Source organism: Petromyzon marinus, chromosome 11 (assembly GCF_048934315.1).
Source record: "Petromyzon marinus isolate PM22_M1 ecotype Great Lakes invasive population chromosome 11, UKy_Petmar_22M1.pri1.0, whole genome shotgun sequence".
Taxonomy (NCBI): domain Eukaryota; kingdom Metazoa; phylum Chordata; class Hyperoartia; order Petromyzontiformes; family Petromyzontidae; genus Petromyzon; species Petromyzon marinus.
The window spans coordinates 15008780-15028223 of NC_133677.1; the positions used below are offsets into that span (position 1 = coordinate 15008780).

At 50.0% G+C, this 19444-nt stretch overlaps 2 protein-coding genes and 1 long non-coding RNA gene across 6 annotated transcripts in view; 2 read left to right on the forward strand and 1 right to left on the reverse strand.

Moving 5' to 3' along the window:
• Window positions 1–14377, forward strand: part of LETM1 (leucine zipper and EF-hand containing transmembrane protein 1) — a 40633-nt gene extending 26256 nt beyond the window's left edge. For 2 of the 4 annotated variants that reach the window (XM_032951922.2, XM_032951923.2), the window contains exons 10-13: window positions 1569–1703; window positions 6469–6609; window positions 10265–10366; window positions 10819–14377. In XM_032951922.2, coding sequence (XP_032807813.2) covers window positions 1569–1703; window positions 6469–6609; window positions 10265–10366; window positions 10819–10857 — 417 coding nt within the window. In that variant the 3' untranslated portion in view covers window positions 10858–14377. Of the gene's footprint in view, window positions 1–1568; window positions 1704–6468; window positions 6610–9391 lie in introns of all 4 variants that reach the window. The other 2 variants (XM_076066245.1, XM_032951926.2) reach the window with 2 other exon arrangements.
• LOC116941180 (uncharacterized) lies at window positions 10008–16938 on the reverse strand. The gene is made up of 2 exons (XR_004402652.2): window positions 16194–16938; window positions 10008–10619 (listed from the first exon to the last, which is right to left on the reverse strand). It is a non-coding gene; the product is annotated as an uncharacterized LOC116941180 (long non-coding RNA).
• Window positions 16939–17093: 155 nt separating this feature from the next.
• Window positions 17094–19444, forward strand: part of INO80B (INO80 complex subunit B) — a 31500-nt gene continuing 29149 nt past the window's right edge. The window contains exon 1 of the mRNA XM_032951927.2: window positions 17094–17367. Coding sequence (XP_032807818.1) covers window positions 17316–17367 — 52 coding nt within the window. The 5' untranslated portion in view covers window positions 17094–17315. The remainder of the gene's footprint in view (window positions 17368–19444) is intronic.

The following is a 19444-nucleotide window of genomic DNA, read 5'->3' on the forward strand; positions in this document are numbered from 1 at the left end:
TGCTAGCTTCTCCACTGCTAGCCTTCTCACATGCACACTTAGGATTCCGCTAGCTTCTCTACTGCTAGCCTTTCTACCCTCGCCTCTCCAACCTCGCCCTGCCTCCAGTGGGGGTTCAGCCATCACCGCTGGAGAGGGCGAGCTGTGGCGGGCGGGGCCTTGGACTTCTCTTGTCTTTCCTCTTGTCTTCACTCCGACCAACTTCCCTCTCTCTCTCCCACGCTCCCGTATGTATCCTCCTCCTCATTAACTCCTCTCTAATTAAGCTGGCGACCTCCCGTCGCCTCACACCCCGTCGCTTCCACCGCTATCGCCTCAATCTCCCGTCAACCTGGCGCCTGTTCCGCGCCTGCATTTGCAGCCAGCCAATCACCGCTATGCATCCTAATTGGCTGTCTCCTTTCCGTTGCTCTCTTGTCGCACCTGTTCGCCCTGATGCGACCTCACTGTCCATAACTCGCACGTGTGTGCACACCGCTTGCAAACCCCCGGGCGCGTTACTCCACTACATAAATATTCTGATTCTGATTGAGTGTGAGGTGCCCACACACAAAAATCTGAAAAAAAACCCCCAACGAGTGGTGACGCAGCCCAGTGGCACCGCGGTCGCCACTTGTTGCAGAGGTTAATGGTTCCAATCCAGCGGCCTCCCTGATTAATACTGCTGCTGCGGGTGTATTAACTACGATATATTTACATGCCATCTGCTTCACAGTGGATGTTAAAGATCTCGTGATATCATTCGCAAGAGTAGGCTGTCCTGGGCCGGCGTCGGGGTGCAAATTTACCATATTCGAAAATTACACCGCAAATTACTCATTTGGGATTATACACACAACAATCATCACCCTCTACTGAAGACGAATGCCCCAGGGTCACTCCTACAAATTAGACTCCTATCTTGGTCTCTTGAGTTCTTAGAGCTGGTTAAACAATTAAACTTGAAACTTAGCTCCTCCAGGGCTGCATTACATCACACAGCAGCCCTGTCACATGACCCCATGCTACCATCTTCAATGTCCTGAGATATCTGGACCTAAACCCAGTAATGTGCGTAGGGCTCCTGTGGTGATGGTGGTGGTATTTCCCACGAGCGTACAGGCGGCTGCTGTCCGCAGCTTTGCATGGCCTGGCTGGCTGAATAAAAATGTTCCCTCTCACTATCTCGAAGGGTCGAAAACATATAAGGATAACTTTGTGGGAAGTCAACAGTGGCCATTTTGTACGAAGATTTTTGTGTGAAGTTAATAAAAATTAATGACAGTGATGCTACTGATGAGAATGATGATGACGACGCTGTAATGATGGGGATGATAAGAGTGGTGTTAATTATGGTGATGGTGCTGCGGGTTATTTACAATGATAAAATGTTAAATAAGTTCGTTATAATGTTGTTGGCAGCATGCTGATGTTATTGTCAATGATGCTGGTGGTGCTGTGATGCTATTGATAGCGGTGATGGCGATGATGAAGTTGGTTGTGATGACAATGTTACCATAACTGATGGATGGTCCTAATGACGATGTCGTTGGTGATGGTTTCACTGTTGTGATGCATCCTGTGTGTAGTGGCTGGAGCTGCACCTCAACGATCAGATCCCATCTTCTCTGCTGCTCTTATCACGCGCCATGTACCTGCCAGACACGCCGAGCGAGCTGCCCTGGGGCATCGCGGCTGCCCCCACCCCCATCCCTGGCATTGCGGTGAGCGCTGGAATCTTCATGTGATTTGACTCTTTGCCAGGCCTCAGCCTAGCTCTGTTGGTAACCGATATTATTTTTTTAACAGGCTGCATTTAAAAAGTCTGTGCGGAGAGAGACTGGAAGGGTGTCGGTATGAACATCTTAGTGACTCAGATAATCACCAAACTGGACTGATTTATAATTGGCTATGCATGGCACACACAGTGGAATGAGTGTCCCTCTCTCAAAACGCTTGGATTAAAGTCCTGAGATTGGTTAACAGGAGGGGGGAACAAGAAAAGACAATGGATCAATGCAAAGGATTAGTATCGGATTGAAATTAGGGCTGGGCCATTTTTCATGGTAACTCGAGACAGGAGAGGTATTTGGAGGGATTCATTTTTATTGAAAAGAGAGGTATGGCCAAAGAGACGTTTGGGGAATGTGAAGAGATTGGAATTTGAGTTGGAGGGAAGTGTGGGGTTACATCATTAGCAAAACTACTAACACTGCTACTACATTGTCGGATTTGATGAGAGATTGGGGGTGGTATGGAGCTGGTCATACCTGGAAAGGGATGACGGCAGTAGAGAGCGAGGCGAAGGGTCGGCGTGCTGCATGCTCTGTTGTCGGCTGTGCCACGAGGTAAAGTAAACGAACCGCACCTCCGTTAGTTTCTCCTCATAAACACAGCACTCGTTAATCCACCATGAGGGGGAGTTAGAGTCAGGATTGCTAAGCACATAGCTGGCTTGGCAGATGTTGGCAAGAGCACTCCATCTATAGAGTGGCATTATGTTCAATGCATAAATATTGCATAAGAACTGAATGTGAATTGTCGTTTACTTTTACAATTTTTATTGAGATAGTTATTTTTCAGAAGCGACCTGGCTATCACAAATGATAGCTCAACAAAGTTGCTTATCACGTGGAAATTTATAGCAGCAGCAAATACTCTCATGTTTCTAAATGTGGTGGGAACAACCAGAGGCCCCAGAGAAAAATCCATGCTACTGCGGGGAGAACATGCAAACTCCAAATATACAGCAGGTGTCAGGGTTGCGGTTGAACCCTCGACCTCCTGTATACCAGGCAAAGTTTTTAACATATCGCCACCCTGGTGCCCCTCTACTAGCATCCCTTCTCAGGGTGATGTCTCGATGATGGTTTGCAACTCCAAAATGTTAAATGTAGATGGCACTTTTTTATTGAGTACAAGAATCATGGCACCATATAATCTCGGGTGAGTGACAGTGGAGATACTCGTCACACTCAGAAGCACAGCGGGACAGGTGGATGGCGGGCGAGAGACCAATACCAGCTCACACAGTGGGTGCCTGCAGTCGTAGAGGCACAAAGCGCCAGCAGCCACAATGACGATGAACATCAGCAGGTGGTAACCAGCACTGGCAAGCAGGAAGCAGAGCTGCTGGCGACGTGGCTGTCTCAGCACTGCAGAGGTCTGTTCATTCCGACTCATCTCATGCACGGGTGACTTGCGTGGAGGAAATGCGCGGGTGACATGCGCGGGTGACATGCGTGGGGGAAATGCGCGGGTGACATGCGCGGGTGACATGCGTGGGGGAAATGCACGGGTGACATGCGCGGGAAAATGCGTGGGTGACTTGCACGGGTGACTTGCTGTGCGGGTGACATGCGCGGGTGGCAGGTGCGGGTGATATGCGCGGGTGCTGCTCTCCCCAATACCGTGTTGGAGTTGATCGCTCACAACCGTGTGTACATCCTTGATAAACACAATTTTCCCATTGGACACTATTGGGATGCCATAATTGGCAATCCCACGTTCTGTTTTCTGAGTTTACAGTTCCAGTTGCCCTCCTGGCAACTTCCCTAGTTGGAGGGTGACTCTTCTGACTGTAGGATTACCTTCCTGGCAGCTCAAGTATTCAAACTCACAATTGCTGCTGTTCCCTTTTGTAACAGATTCATCCATCAGTTCTTGACACTAGGTACGGTCTGATCAGTGAGCCTGAGTTATTGTTAACTAGCGGGAAGTACCCGGCGTTGCCCGGGCGAAAAAGACAGACACACACACTTACTGACATTGACCCACACACTTACTGATATTGACCCACACACACAATCACATCGACTTACACACATACATATATGGACTCACACACACAGACATTGACTTTAGATACACACACATAGAGTTACACACACATATCGACGTACACACATACAGCGACTGACACACACACATCGACTCACACACACATATCGACGTACACACATACAGCGACTGACACACACACACATCGACTAAGACACACACATGAACTTACACACACACATGGACCCACGCACACACATCGACTTACACACACAAACATCGACTCACACACACATGCGTAGACTCGCACACACAACGTCCTACACACACACATATATGGACTGACACACTCAGACATCGACTTTAGATACACACACATGGAGTTACACACACACATCAACTCACACATATGGACTTACACACAACAACAACAACCTCCATTCGCCACTAAGTGGCGGTGACGTCACCACGACGCTTGTGCCAGGCTATGTGCACCTTGAGGCCATGTGAAGTGTCGAACGTCCACTGGCAGGAGGTCACGGGATAGACCCAGATGCCACAGGTCGACTGATTGAGACGACTGGCTGATGCACCACCTTTGCCCCCTACTGTGCCAACTTGCTGTGCTTTAGCCATCCGGCGCTCCGCTCGTTCTTATGAGCGTCGCTCCTCCGCCCTCCGTTGTTGGAGGGCAACTGCCTCCAACTGCCCAGTAGCGTCCTTCACGAGCCTCCTGCACAGAGGCCGATCTTGACACCGCTGGTACCAGTCATCGGCAAGTCCACTCAGCTCCACATCCTCCTGTACCACATCACTCCATCTCTTCGCTAGCCCGTGCCGCCCCCGTTTCGTCCCCTCGATCCGGCCGAACAAAAGCTGTTTAGGCACGCGGTGGCTGGGCATGCGGGCTACATGGCCCAGCCAACGCAGCCTTGCCTGCCGGAGGAGCTCACCGATGGGACTTTGTCCAGATCTTTCAAGGATTTGTGAACTGCTCACACAATCCAGCCTGGTTAAACCCAGGATGGATCGTCGCAAACACGCATTGACTCACACACACACATCGACTCAAACACACACGCACAGTGACGTACACACACATACACATGTGGACTTACAAAGACACATCGTCTCACACACACACACACATGGACTTACACACACATACATGTACTTACACACACATAGACACATCAGCTCACACACGCACATCGAGCCACACACACACACATCGACTTAAACACACACACATCGACGCAGACACGCACATCGACTCACTCGCACACATGGACGTAGACACACACATCAACTAAGACACACACTCATGGACTTACACACACACAATAACAACAACCGCCATTCGCCACTAAGTGGCGGTGACGTCACCACGACGCTTGTGCCAGGCCATGTGCACCTTGAGGCCACACACACACATGGACCCACGCACACAAATCGACTTACACAAACATCGACTCACACACACATATATAGACTGACACACACAACGCCCTACACACACAGTGGCAAAGCCACATTCAAGACATGATGCTCAGATTTGGATTATTTCCCCTAAATTGATCTTGAGATTTCTTCTGTTTGGGTTGGTAACAGGCTGCATATTGATTGAGGTTCATGCCTCTGCCCAATTTCAATCAGGTCACATATTTGTGTGTCCTGGTCACAGAAAAACTTCACCAGTTTTGACTCATCGCCTTAAAGATATCCACTTGACATTAGCCTGTGAATGTTAAAATCATATGTACTTTTATCACCTGTCATTACGATGCGTGTTCCCGTGTGTTGCTGTGTATGTGTACAGTGAAGCTCCTCTGATCCCAGAATCTGCTACTCCTAATCAGCCCAAATCGATGCTCAGAAAGCCCTGTTTCATGCAGATGGATTCTTCTTATTCGTGGATAATGGGAGCCGTCTGCATGTGGTGATAAATTTAGCCTATTATTTATGCAGATGAGTCACACAGATGGAGTCTCCTGGAAGAGCTAAATTCATCCTATAATCTGGATGTAGCAACTAATAGACTCAATTTGCATAGATCTGCATGGTGTTGCTGTGTGTGTGTCTGTCACTGTGTTACTGCTTGTGTCTCACTGCATCACTACCTATGTCTGTCACTGTCTGTGATAGACACTCAGTGGAGAGCGGGAGTGTAGCGGTTAGCGCGCTGCGCTATGAACCCGGTGGCCCGAGTTCGATTTCCGCTCATGGCCAACACCAGTGACGATTATCTGAACCGATCCTGGGCCTCCCCTAGGTCAACTCAGCTAAAATCACTACCTGGTGCAATGTCTAAACATCGCCACTCGGGAGACAAAGGCGACCGAGCATGGTATTGGCCACCCACCCCTTCGTGTGCTGTTCCGGCCTTCATAGGTGCCCGCTAACAGCACTTGCCCTGAATTTACCAACAGTCTGTTAAGGCTGTAAGGGGCATCTTTGCCTTTGTGCTCTTCTCCCTGTCGCTATGTGCGATACCACCACTGTATGTCTTTGTGTGACACTGTGCATCACAGTATGTCACTTTGTTCATGTATTTGCATGCATCACTTAGATTTAACAACACACAAAGGCGTACATTACAAAAGCTTTATTCGGACCATCAGCTCAAGATAACTGAATGAGAGTGTCACTGTTGTTGATTTCTCTCCCCTTGTCTCTCTGTCCATGCTACTCATCGCGCTCCATATTCAGGGAGGCCAGGGGGCCATGTTGTCAGCCTCCCAGCCCGGGAAGGCCCCGCCGGACCGTCAGGCCGGGCCGGAGGGGTCTCCGAGCCCATGCGCCACACCACCCGACCCGGCCGACCCGGCCGACCCGGTCACCCTACACACAGTGAGGGAACCCCGCCCCCCCACCACCTGCTCACCTCATCACAGCGAGCAGTGTGCATCAGCAGCATGTCTGCTTCGTGCCTCTCCACTGTACGTTTCTGCTTGCATGCCTTTCTGCATGTAAGTTACTGCCACAAAAGTGTGTACCACATTTCCCTCTGCTGTGCGTCCATTGCATTTATTGTGCATGGCTCTGCCGCATGTCTCTCTGTTGCACATCTGATGTGTGGCAGCTGCATTACTCTTACATTTATTGGCACCCACATACCTATTGTCACTGGATCTGATCCCTGGCACTGGCCGCTGCAGATAAATCTTAATGGGTCTCAAATGGGCATCTCCAGTCAGCATGCTCCCCACCACTCCTGGCTGTAGTGTGTGTGACTCCTCCAGGAGATTATCCTTTTTTTATCTTTGTGCCACAAACAGAGAAATCTAAACGATCCTCCACAAAGTGTTTTTATTTATGGATGTTTCAACATAGTGGGTTTGGCTGAATTTCTAACAGTGTGCGTTGCATTTTTGGATAGTTTATTTGGCCGCAAGCCCCGTATACTTTGGCGCTACGGCCCGCGGGCCAACTGCGGCCCTCCATCCATTTTAATTGGCCCGTATCAAAGTCTAAAAATATAATGGACTATGGCCCACTGTATTGCACTTCTTAGTTTAAAAACTAGGTGGCGCTATTGTCTTGAACAAGGCATCGTTTCCACAAAGCAAGCAATCGAAGAAAAAGTTGGCTCAGGGTCACCAGAAATGCCGGAAATGAAGAGACGCAAGATTGCAAGCGAGTGCAGAAAATTTCAGACTCGGTGGAAAAATGAATATTTTTTCATAGAAACCAAGGGGAAGTGTGTTTTTTGATTTGTAATGAGAGTGTTGCCGTGATGAAAGAGTACAATGTACGACGGCATTATGAAACAAAACATCAGACCTTCACGTCCTACACTGGCGCCGAGCGGAAAGAGAAGGTAAAGCAAATGGCAGCTAGCCGGCTAACACAGAAGCAGGTTGTTTTCCGTGCTAACAAAGCTCAAGAAAATGCAACAATAGCCAGTTATGAAGTAGCTCAACTCATTGCCCTACACGGGAAATCTTTCTCAGACGGTGGCTTCATCAAACAGTGCCTCACTAAAGTCGTGAGAATAATGTGCCCGGAGAAAATTCAGGATTTCAACGATGTTAGTATGTCCAGAAATACGGTTGTGCGGTGAATTTAAGACTTGTCGGCTAACTTAAAACAGCATGTGTCAGATAAAGCTTGTGCTTTCAATTTTTACTCGATTGCATGTGATGAGAGCACAGATGCCACGGACACTGCACAGCTGTTAATTTTTTTGCGGGGAGTTGACGATAATTTTTGCATTACGGAGGAACTGCTCGATCTTCGGAGTCTAAAGGGGACACCAACTGGGAAGGACATGTTTGAAGCTGTGTCAGATGCAATTGACCAGGCTGGACTTAAATGGGACAAGCTGTGTGGAATTACAACGGATGGGGCTCCAGCAATGACAGGCGAGCACAAAGGAATGGCCTCTATGGTGAGTGCCAAGGTGCGGGAGAGCGGAGGTGAGGCTGTCAAAATGCACTGTATCATCCACCAAGAAGCCCTCTGTGCCAAGATAATCCAGCTTGGCGATGTGATGAACACAGTTGTGAAAACTGTCAACATAATTCGGGCACGAGGGCTTTACCACAGAGAATTTCAAGCGTTCCTGTCTGATGTCGATGCTGAATACGGGGACCTACTCTACCATTCTGAAGTGCGCTGGCTCAGTCGCGGCTCCGTGCTGCAGCGGTTTTATTCCCTGAGATGAAATATCGACAAGTTTTTGAAAGAAATGGGCAGACCTGTCCATGAGATCAGTTACCCTTTATGGTTGGCAGACCTGGCTTTTTTAGTTGATCTCACTGATCATCTCAACACCCAGAACAAGAGACTACAAGGCAAAGAGCAGCTGGTACCACAGCTGTATGCGCACATGAAAGCATTCCGTGCGAAGCTCCGTCACTTCGAGTCACAACTGCACAACTTCAATGTAGCGCACTTCCCCACGCTGAACGAAATCAAATGCGCATTTCCAAATGCCAAGCTCTCTGCAAAAATGGGAGAATATGTGTCTGTGATCACATCTCTCATGACAGAATTCAGTCAGCGCTTCCAAGATTTTTCTGTCATTGAGAAGGAAATCACACTGTTTGCGGCTCCGTTTTCAATGGATGCAGAAGAAGTGGAGGAGAGTCTGCAATTAGAAGTGATCGAAATTCAGTGTGATGATTCTCTGAAGAATCAGCATCAGCTTCTCTCCCTACCTGACTTCTACCGGAGCTTGGAAAAGGCCAAATTTCCTCTGATGAGACGCCACGCAAAACGAATGATGAGTCTGTTCGGCTCAACATACATCTGTGAGCAGACATTCTCTCTGTTAACGCTGAACAAAAGCAGACTGAGAACCAGAACGACCGACAGCCATCTCCGTGACGTCCTTCGCATCTCAACCACCAAACTTAGTCCTGACCTGCCAGCTATCCTTCAGACCAAAGCACAGCATCACTGCTCCCACTGAGCGCAACATTCTTCCCATTACAGGTGAGTTAAAAATATACACACAGTTTTCATTTGTTAATAAGCCCAATTACTTAATAAATTCAGTCAATTAAAGTTGATGACAATTTTTTAACCAACGTTAGTTGATGTGTTAACAAGCCCAATAATATATTTGTGTAATAAGCTTGAAATATCCACATCCCCTATTTCTCTTCTTGTCTCTCCCTTCATACAGGACAATGAAGGGGGATCAGCACCCTAAGAACCAATCTGAGGCTGTCACTGAGAGAATGGCCTGCCAACCTTTTTGTAAAAAAATAAAATGAAAATCTACTAATGGAGAGCTATGATGGAGGCTTTTTTTCTTCAAACATGTTCAATTATCAAATGTAATTTACTTGCATTTGATTGATTTTGCCAATAATAGTGCATGAGAAGTGAGGCAGTATACCTCACGTCTAGTGAGTGGCCCAGTCCTTCGTATATTTTTCTGTATGTGGCCCTCGGGAAAAAAAAAGTTTGGACACCCCTGCTTTGGCGCATGCCAATAAATTATCGCATGTGCTCAGGCTGACCACACATACGCCGCATCGAGGGTCTAACTGTTGGGAGAAAATCTCCCGCCTGAGAGCACTTCGCAGGAGCCAGCTCAAGCACCCAGTGCTCCTGCTTCGACACTACTCTCGGAAGCGCCCTCCGAGCAGCCCCCAACATCAGCTTCAGTGGGATAACATGCAGCACACAAGCATGTGGTTCCCTGTGCAGGGAACCTACTGTGGGAGGGGGAGAGGTGCAGCCGAAATTGCGACACCGGAGCAGAAGTCCGCAAAACGATGCCTCCCCGAGCAGAATCGGAATCAACATCTTTATTGAGACTGGAGGAATCCGATAAGCTAAGAAGCTCTTTTTCACAGATGTCCAGTGGGGGCAGAGAGCTAAGAGCACGCGATCTCCTTTGCGCTCCACGGTGTCGGCAGCGTTGACAGGCGAGTCGATGGCGAGCGGTGAGAACGGCTCGGGCAGCTGATGTGCATGACATCCAACGCTCCGTGGAGAAGGAGAGATGGCAGTACGGGGGATGTGTGTGTGTGCTTGCTCGTCTTGTCAGGAGCTACATGATGCCAATCCGCAGGGCAAGGGGAGCCCGTGCTCTGCGCTCCAGACGATGCAACCGGACGCAGAAAAGGGGGATGTGGAGGTGTCACAGCAGGTGGGCTAGACGGAGGGCATCGGCACACCCTGCACAGCACCTCAGCAGGTTTCCATGGTCGTGTGGAGCGAGGACCTATCTTGTTGTGGGAGCGAGGGCATCTTCACCCTGCGTGGATGAGTTGTGCCATACGAGTGTACCTCTGGCACCCTGCTTTTGGGGGCCAGGTCACAATGGGAGCAGCTGAGGGCAGTGCGAGCATCTGCGGGGTTGACCTCTCCAGCGTGGATGCCTGCGCCATCTCCTGGGCGACCTGCAGAACAAAAATGTCTTTGCTTCCTGATGCGATGCCGTTGATGTCGGTGAAATGCGAATGGGAGAAATGAACATTGCGAAACACGGGGCTGGGACGGGCTGGTCTAGAGAGGCCCACACGGTGAAGACGTGCCCTCGTGACCCCTGTAACCCCTTTCCGTGTTGAGCCACCCTGTCCCTTTCTTCTCATTATTCAGGCCAAATCCACACACAAGGTGGAGCAGAACGGATCGTAGTCACCTGGTCTGAGCTCACCTCAGCTTTACCCGGACTCATCACATCAACTGCGACTTCTCTCCACGCAGCGCCGCACTCACTTCACCTCTAGGTCTACCCCCAGGTCCACTTCCAGCTCCACTCCACCCTCTGCATGAACTCAAAACATTTCCATCCTGTTTTACTTGCTCAGTCGCACAATCTCCTCCCCTCCCTCTGCCCACCCTCGTTTTTGCTATTTATGCTGCCGTGAAGGCACTTGTAGCATCTGAATGTCGACTGTAGAGTAGTTAAGAAGTTTCCTCAAGCTATGGACTTTATCCTAAGTCACCCCACTCCAATCAGCATGTGTGTAGATTCATCAGCTGCTGCAGCGTTTCTCTCGTCATTTGTGGAGTTCTAACACGGTCAAGCCGACACCAAGGCTGGGGCTGCTTGTGATTGGGTCCAGAGTTGGAGCAAGTGCAGCTCGGACAGCAGCTACCGTGGAGTCACAGCAGCTGCTGCTGCAGAGTCACGGCGGCTGCGCTCATGCACGGTTGGGGTGCAGGGACGAAGGCGCGAGCGCCTCGCGCCCTGGGCGTGTGCTGGGTCAGCCTGGGTGGGGCAGATGCTGGTGCTCTCCTTGGGAACTTGGCTTCCTCCTGTCGACCGAGGCATTGCGTTGATGAGCAGAGCCAGCTAAGTACACGTCACCCGTGTCGAGCGGTCAGTGTAAGGTTGGTCTGGACAATCCTTGCTTGACAAATGGTCAAATCGACGATATTTGCTGCAGATTTGCTAATTTTTAACGTGGAAATTGCATTTTTGCTAACACAAGAATTCGAGGCTGACCTGCAGAGTTCTTAGATGGTATAAAAAAAAATCTGGGATCTTTAAATAATACAAAAAAACCCAAGCAAGTCGGGGTGGAAATAGATATGTCAGCTATTTTGAAAACATTTAACAGTTTTATTTAAATGAGAATTTATTTAAATACTAAAAAAAACCCCTTTATTTTATCAGGTAAGGCGCACTGAGCTATCTATCTTCAGAAGCGACCTGGCCACAAATGATAAGTCAACGAAGTGGCTTATGTGGAAATTTATAGCAGCCAAATACTGTAAATGCGTGCTTCTCAATGTGGAGGGAAAAACCAGAGGACCCGGAGAAAAACACACGCAAACTTCAAATATACAGGCGTCAGGGTCGGTATCAAACCCACAACCTCCTGCATGCCAGGCGAGAGAGTTAACATCTCGCCACCATGGCGCCCCATAAAATACATTAGGTAAACGTAGAGAGCACGGCGCTGTACGTAGCCAACCGTGCGAATCGGAGGTACGGGAAAGGGCGATGGCACGGACGAGAGGAGTCTCGGAGTGCATCCAGGCCAGACTAGGACTCGGCGGCAGGGCTGTGCCACAAGTCTTTCTCCCTCCCACGCCCCTTGTGCTCCGGAGCTCCAGTTTGGCCGGTAATCCACGGCCCCGGCTATTGCGTGAACAGCGGTTTACTTGCACAGGCCGTCATCAGGACTGGCTCTCCTGGGAATTTAAATTCATTCAAAGTTATCGTCTGGTGGACACAGCTCTGACGAAGCCACTGCCATCACATTCCACGTGTTAAATAAAAATAACCTGCGTGTTGACACCTGAACCTGCGAAAGCCGAGGTGGAGTGTGCGGGAGGATTGAGGCGCCCCAGGCTGCACCGGTGGCATTTATGATGCTGCTCGCGTTCACATGCGCGCTCTGCGCGTGACCGCCCAGTATGCATGTTGTGTAGGCTTAATGTAACGGTGTTTACGTGTACATATGTATACTAATATTTACTGCTAAATGTGACGACTAATTCAAGCTTTGAGTATAGATTCGACTATATTTGGGTTTGGATTATGAATATTGGAGCCCATTCAGATTAATGTTGGATTACACTAGTAAATTCCTTGTCAATCCTAATAGCACAACATGTATCCAGGAGTTTAATTTGACGTTTGCATCGTATTGCTCGATACGCACGACCAAGGCCATGTGAGGTGTGGAAGAACACATCCTCGACAGCGCATGGCAGCATCCACCCCTGGCATGGTGCCCCAAGCTCCCTTCCCCCCACCTTCTACTGTGAGAAGCCGGTGACTACGCACTTGGCCTCCTCCACCCAGCAGAGAATTTGACAGACAGGACTGACCAAAGGGAAATTGAGACATTCTCAAAATGCAGCACTTTATTGCACCCTCTATGGTACAGGTATCTGAGCCTCGTGTCCTGGAGTAGTCGCTGACTAGACAGAGACATCTTGTTTTATTGGTCCAGCCTGCAGGTGATCATCCCAGGGTGCTATATTATAAACCAGAGGCGATCGCTGAAGTGAAATGTTATATTTTTTTAGCATCGTACCAGGGAGCGTAGAGACTCCTCGTCGCGTAACACAGAGTTACCATGCCCTGCGCTTAAACACTTCACTGCCACCGTAACCATATCATAAAGAAGATTTTATTCTCGGCAAATCATTGTGTTCCACGAAGAACACATTTGTGATTTTCCTTGCTGCTACAGACAGGAGGACTTGCAGATGAGGTCAGTTTCTATTTTATGCAGTACATGTGTAGTGAGTCCAACTGAGTCGCAGACGTTGTCTTGGTAGCAACACTGTATTTCACCAACTCAACATAACACAATCTACACTCGGGTGTTGAATGCCCATCTAGCCACGCTACGGCAGAACTAGACGGTTCGCTATCCCGGCCCGGACCACAAGCTGGGTCCCGGACAGCGTGGCTAGAGGCTCCTTTAACCCGACGTGGATCTTCATCACCAGCAACACAAAGAACCCCGAGCCCCTCACGGTGCCCCCGTTATATCGGCCTGGGCTGGGGGTGGCTCCGCCCACCTTCTAAATCTCTCGAGCTCTTTCCCGAAGGCTCCCGAGAGCTCTTTTATACCACGTGACCGCCCAGCAGCCCCCGTCCACCGGTGTCCCCCCAATATCATCCGGTCACGTGTTGGCAGGTCAACCGGCGTATCATGCCCCAACATAACCCTGGCTGGCTGACACTCCCTCTCGCTCCCTCACCGGGAGCCCGCACCGCACACTGTCTGCGGTGCCTCCGTGCTGACCAGCACTCACCCAAGCCCCGCTAGCGCTGGTGGTACTACGCCCAGTAAGCGGGCTACACGTAATGCCAACACATTATCCGCCGTGGGTTCGTAAGCCCGGCACCACACAGTGACAATCACAGTCACTACACAAATATACGTTTCTATTAAAATGTCAGCTTACAGGGATCTCTTAATGGTATAAACTAGTTTTGCATGTGTAACAAAGTTTGTTATTAATATTGATTGGGACATGGGAATGTGGCAACGTCCCACGGAGGTTCTCCAGGCTGTAAGGTTTTCCGCACAATGTGGCACTGAAATTGGTGCCATGAGCTGTCGATGTTATTTTCTACATCTTATTTTTATTATGCTCACCTCTTCACTTGTAGTGCTGTATTTAATGTCATACTTGTGCAACCCAGTAAAACTAAACATCCATTTATTAAAGTACATTATCTGTTCCCTTGAGTCAATTTGTTTCCTAAGGCTGTATTTGATACATTTGTATTTTTCACAATTCAATCCTGCTTGTGCTGCTGCTGCATAGGTTTTCATGGTTGTGCTGCAGAGCAGCCTGATGGGTTTTGCTATTGGGATGAAGACTCGGTGAAGAGATCCTCTGAGGAACTCTTTCCCACAGTAGGGCCAACGACAGGGAATGATCTGGAATTGGCATGAGCTGGCTTCCTGACTGGGGTGCCACGGTGGCGAGATGTTAACTACCTCGCCTGGTATGCAGGAGGTCACGCGTTCAATCACGACCATGACGCCTGTATATTTGGAGTTTGCATGTTCTCCCCGTGGCCGTGTGGATTTTTCTTCGGGTCCTCCGGTGATTCCCTCCACATTTAGAAAACATGCGTTTAGAGTATTTGGCTGATATAAATGTCCACATGATAAGCCACTTCATTGAGCCATAATTTGTGACCAGGTCGCTTCTGAAAAAGAGCTAAATAGCTCAGTGGGAATTATCTGGTAAAGTAAAAAAATAGGTTCGGAGAGGTCTATCCTTGACACTGAGAACAAATTCATTCCTACTAAAACAAACCCGTTCAAAGGTCTTCACTTCTTGCAGGTAATGTGAGAGCAGGCTTAGGATTTTACGTGGACCTTACAGATGAGATGGTGACATTTGAGACTGGATGTTTTCCCCTGTCGATCCAGCCTGTATAAAGTGCTGAAAGCAGGGGTAAGGGAAAATATTGAGAGAAATCATTCTTTGGGTCTTTCGGTAAAGTCACGTAGGTTCAAATAAAATAAACGAAGATGTTTAAAATAGGCGTAGCCCGAATTGGGCAACGCCCATTGCGATCGAAACGTAGTTTTTTGTTTATTTTTATTAATTTGAACCTATCTACGTGACTTTACTGAAAGACCCAAAGAATATGAATTCCTGCAGTCACGAAAGCTTAAAGTAAAGAAGAGACATCAATTGCAATCCATAGTCCAGATAGTGCAGATTAAGCACATGGATGTTATAATCACCAATGAAGACATGAAGGGAGGATTGGTTGATAATGGAGGTGCAGTTTGTTAAATTAGACGGAGTTTGGATTCTTGAGTGGGTGGTCATGGACGATGCAAGGATAGACGACATGGGGGTGTTGGTGCCATCGGTGAAAACCTAACTTTGTATATTTTTTTCTCATTTATTATTGGGTGATGGGACCATCAATTCGTTTCACTTGAGATCTCTGTATTCATGGGTGGGTGAGACTCTGAATCGGACCCGTAACTTTCATTTAGCTTTCATCGATTTAGCAGGATTATGATTTTAATGTCACGCAATTACTGTCTAGCAGGGCCTGTGAAGAGGTACAGGCCCTGCTACACAGTTAACAAAGGTAGTTCGGGGCTTTTATAACAACCTGGTACTGCATTTCACAAACAGCGGAGTCGTATTTCCAAGGGAAGCCTGTTAAGAGATAAAATATTAAGAGTATTTTATGTGACGTTATGAAATTGTGATAAGAATAAGTGCATAGAAAGGCGACAATTGATGGACGTAATTTGGATCTTGCAATAACATTTTAACTATGAAAGATCCGGCTCGATTCCGTCTCATGAATGTAGTTGGTGTGATGCATGCTCACCATGGTGTGATGCATGCTCACTGTGGTGTGATGCATGCTCACTGTGGTGTGCTGCATGCTCACTGTGGTGTGCTGCATGCTGACTGGTGTGATGCATGCTCACTGTGGTGTGCTGCATGATTGTGGTGTGCTGCATGCTCACCGTGGTGTGATGCATGCTCACTGTGGTGTGATGCATGCTCACCGTGGTTTGGTGCATGCCGACTGTGGTGTGATGCATGCTCGCTGTGGTGTGATGCATGCTGACTGGTGTGATGCATGCTGACTGGTGTGATGCATGCTCACTGTGGTGTGCTGCATGTTCGATGTGGTGTGCTGCATGCTCGCTGTGGTGTGCTGCATGCTCGCTGTGGTGTGCTGCATGATTGTGTTGTGCTGCATGCTCACTGTGGTGTGCTGCATGCTCACTGGTGGGATGCATATGTGATGTGATGCATGCTCGATGTGATGTGCTGCATGCTCACTGTGGTGTGCTGCATGCTGACTGGTGTGCTGCATGTTCACTGTGGTGTGCTGTATGCTCACTGTGGTGTGCTGCATGCTCACTGTGGTGTGATGCATGCTGACCGGTGTGCTGCATGCTCACTGTGGTGTGCTGCATGTTCGATGTGGTGTGCTGCATGCTCGCTGTGGTGTGCTGCATGCTCGCTGTGGTGTGCTGCATGATTGTGTTGTGCTGCATGCTCACTGTGGTGTGCTGCATGCTCACTGGTGGGATGCATATGTGATGTGATGCATGCTCGATGTGATGTGCTGCATGCTCACTGTGGTGTGCTGCATGCTGACTGGTGTGCTGCATGTTCACTGTGGTGTGCTGTATGCTCACTGTGGTGTGCTGCATGCTCACTGTGGTGTGATGCATGCTGACTGGTGTGCTGCATGCTCAATGTGGTGTGCTGTATGCTCACTGTGGTGTGCTGCATGCTCACTGTGGTGTCAACTCCGCGGTGAGAACACGCGACGCGTGACGTCAGGTGCCTGGTGACGTCACGCCGCGGGCGCCGTCTAAATCGCAGGCCGGTCACGTCGCGGTCGCATTTTAATGACGGCACGGCGGCTGTGTGGACACGCACGTCACGTCCGCTTCCCGTCACGTGGTTTGTGTGCGGCGGCGGCGGCGAACGGAGAGAGCGAGGCTGTCCAGGTGACCCGCGACTCCGTGACCCCTTGACCCCGTGACCGTGCGACCCCGTGACCGTGCGACCCCGTGACCGTGCGACCCCGTGACCGTGCGACCCCGTGACCGTGCGACCCCGTGACCGTGCGACCCCGTGACCGTGCGACCCAGCGCTCTGGTGAGGTCGCCATGGGGAAGCGCAAGGAGATGAGCGCGGAGCTGGGAGGACTCGATAGCGGCGGTGAGAGACCACACCGAGACCCCCACACTCCCCACACTCACCCCACACTCACTCCACACTCACCCCACACTGAGCTCACACCCCACACTCACCCCACACTCACTCCACACTCACCCCACACTGAGCTCACACCCCACACTCACCCCACACTCAATCCACACTCACCCCACACTGAGCTCACACCCCACACTCACCCCACACTCACTCCACACTCACCCCACACTCACCCCACACTGAGCTCACACTCAGCTCACACTAACCCCACGCTCACCCCACACTAAGCTCACACCACACTGAGCTCACACCCCACACACACCCCACACACACCCCACGCTCACTCCACACTCACCTACACTCACCCCACACTCACCCCACACTCACCCCACACTCACCCCACACTGAGCTCACACTCACCCCACACTCACACCACACTGAGCGCACACTCACTCCACACTGAGCTCACTCCACACTGAGCTCACACCACACTGAGCTCACACCACACTGAGCTCACACCACACTGAGCTCACACCACACTGAGCTCACACCACACTGAGCTCACACCACACTGAGCTCACACCACACTGAGCTCACACCACACTGAGCTCACACCACACTGAGCTCACACCACACTGAGCTCACACCACACTGAGCTCACACCACACTGAGCTCACACCACACTGAGCTCACACCACACTGAGCTCACACCACACTGAGCTCACACCACACTGAGCTCACACCACACTGAGCTCACACCACACTGAGCTCACACCACACTGAGCTCACACCACACTGAGCTCACACCACACTGAGCTCACACCACACTGAGCTCACACCACACTGAGCTCACACCACACTGAGCTCACACCACACTGAGCTCACACCACACTGAGCGCACACTCACCCCACACTGAGCTCACACTCACCCCACACTGAGCTCACACTCACCCCACACTGAGCTCACACTCACCCCACACTCACCCCACACTGAGCTCACACTCACCCCACACTGAGCTCACACTCACCCCACACTCACCCCACACTCACCCCACACTCACCCCACACTCACCCCACACTCACCCCACACTCACCCCACACTCACCCCACACTTAATCCACACGGAGCTCACACTCACCCCACACTCACCCCACACTCACCTCACACTCACCCCACACTCACCCCACACTCACCCTACACTCATCCCACACTCACCCCACACTTACCCCACACTTAATCTACACTCACCCCACACTCACCCCACACTCACCCCACACTCACCCCACACTCACCCCACACTCACCCCACACTGAGCTCACACTCACCCCACACTCACCCCACACTGAGTGCACACTCACCCCACACTCACCCCACACTGAGCTCACACTCACCCCACACTCACTCCACACTCACTCCGCACTGAGCTCACTTTCACCCCACACTGAGCTCACTTTCACCCCACACTCACTCCACACTTACTCCACACTGAGCTCACTTTCACCCCACACTCACTCCACACTGAGCTCACACGCACCCCAAACTGAGCTCACACGCACCTCAAACTGAGCTCACACTCACCCACACTCGCCCACACACCCCAAACTGAGCTTGCACTCAACCACACTCACCCTAAGCTGAGCTCACACTCACTTCCTACTCACCCCACACTGAGCTTACACTCACCCCACTGTGTGTTTCACTCAGTGTCCTCACCCCACTGTGTGTTTCACTCACTGTGTCCTGTAAGTGCGTGTTCTTTACGAATCGTGCACTGTGCCGTGCATGTAACGAGTCCAATGTTCATAACAGGACTAGGTGGCTTCGTGTCATGATGGATACAAGCACCACATTTAGTTTTTTGGTCTTTTATGTCCTTAGAAGAAAAACATAGGTTAGGGAACCTTTTGAATGTTTGATCATATCTTAGATGATCACAACCGGTGTGAAAACAATCCCAAGCTGTGTTTAAAGGGGGATGGATATGCCATAGATGGTTTAATACGTCGGCTTTGGCGACCAATATCCATAATCGTTTTTTGGGCTAGATCGCGTAAATATATAAATGTGTCATTAAAACCCGCCA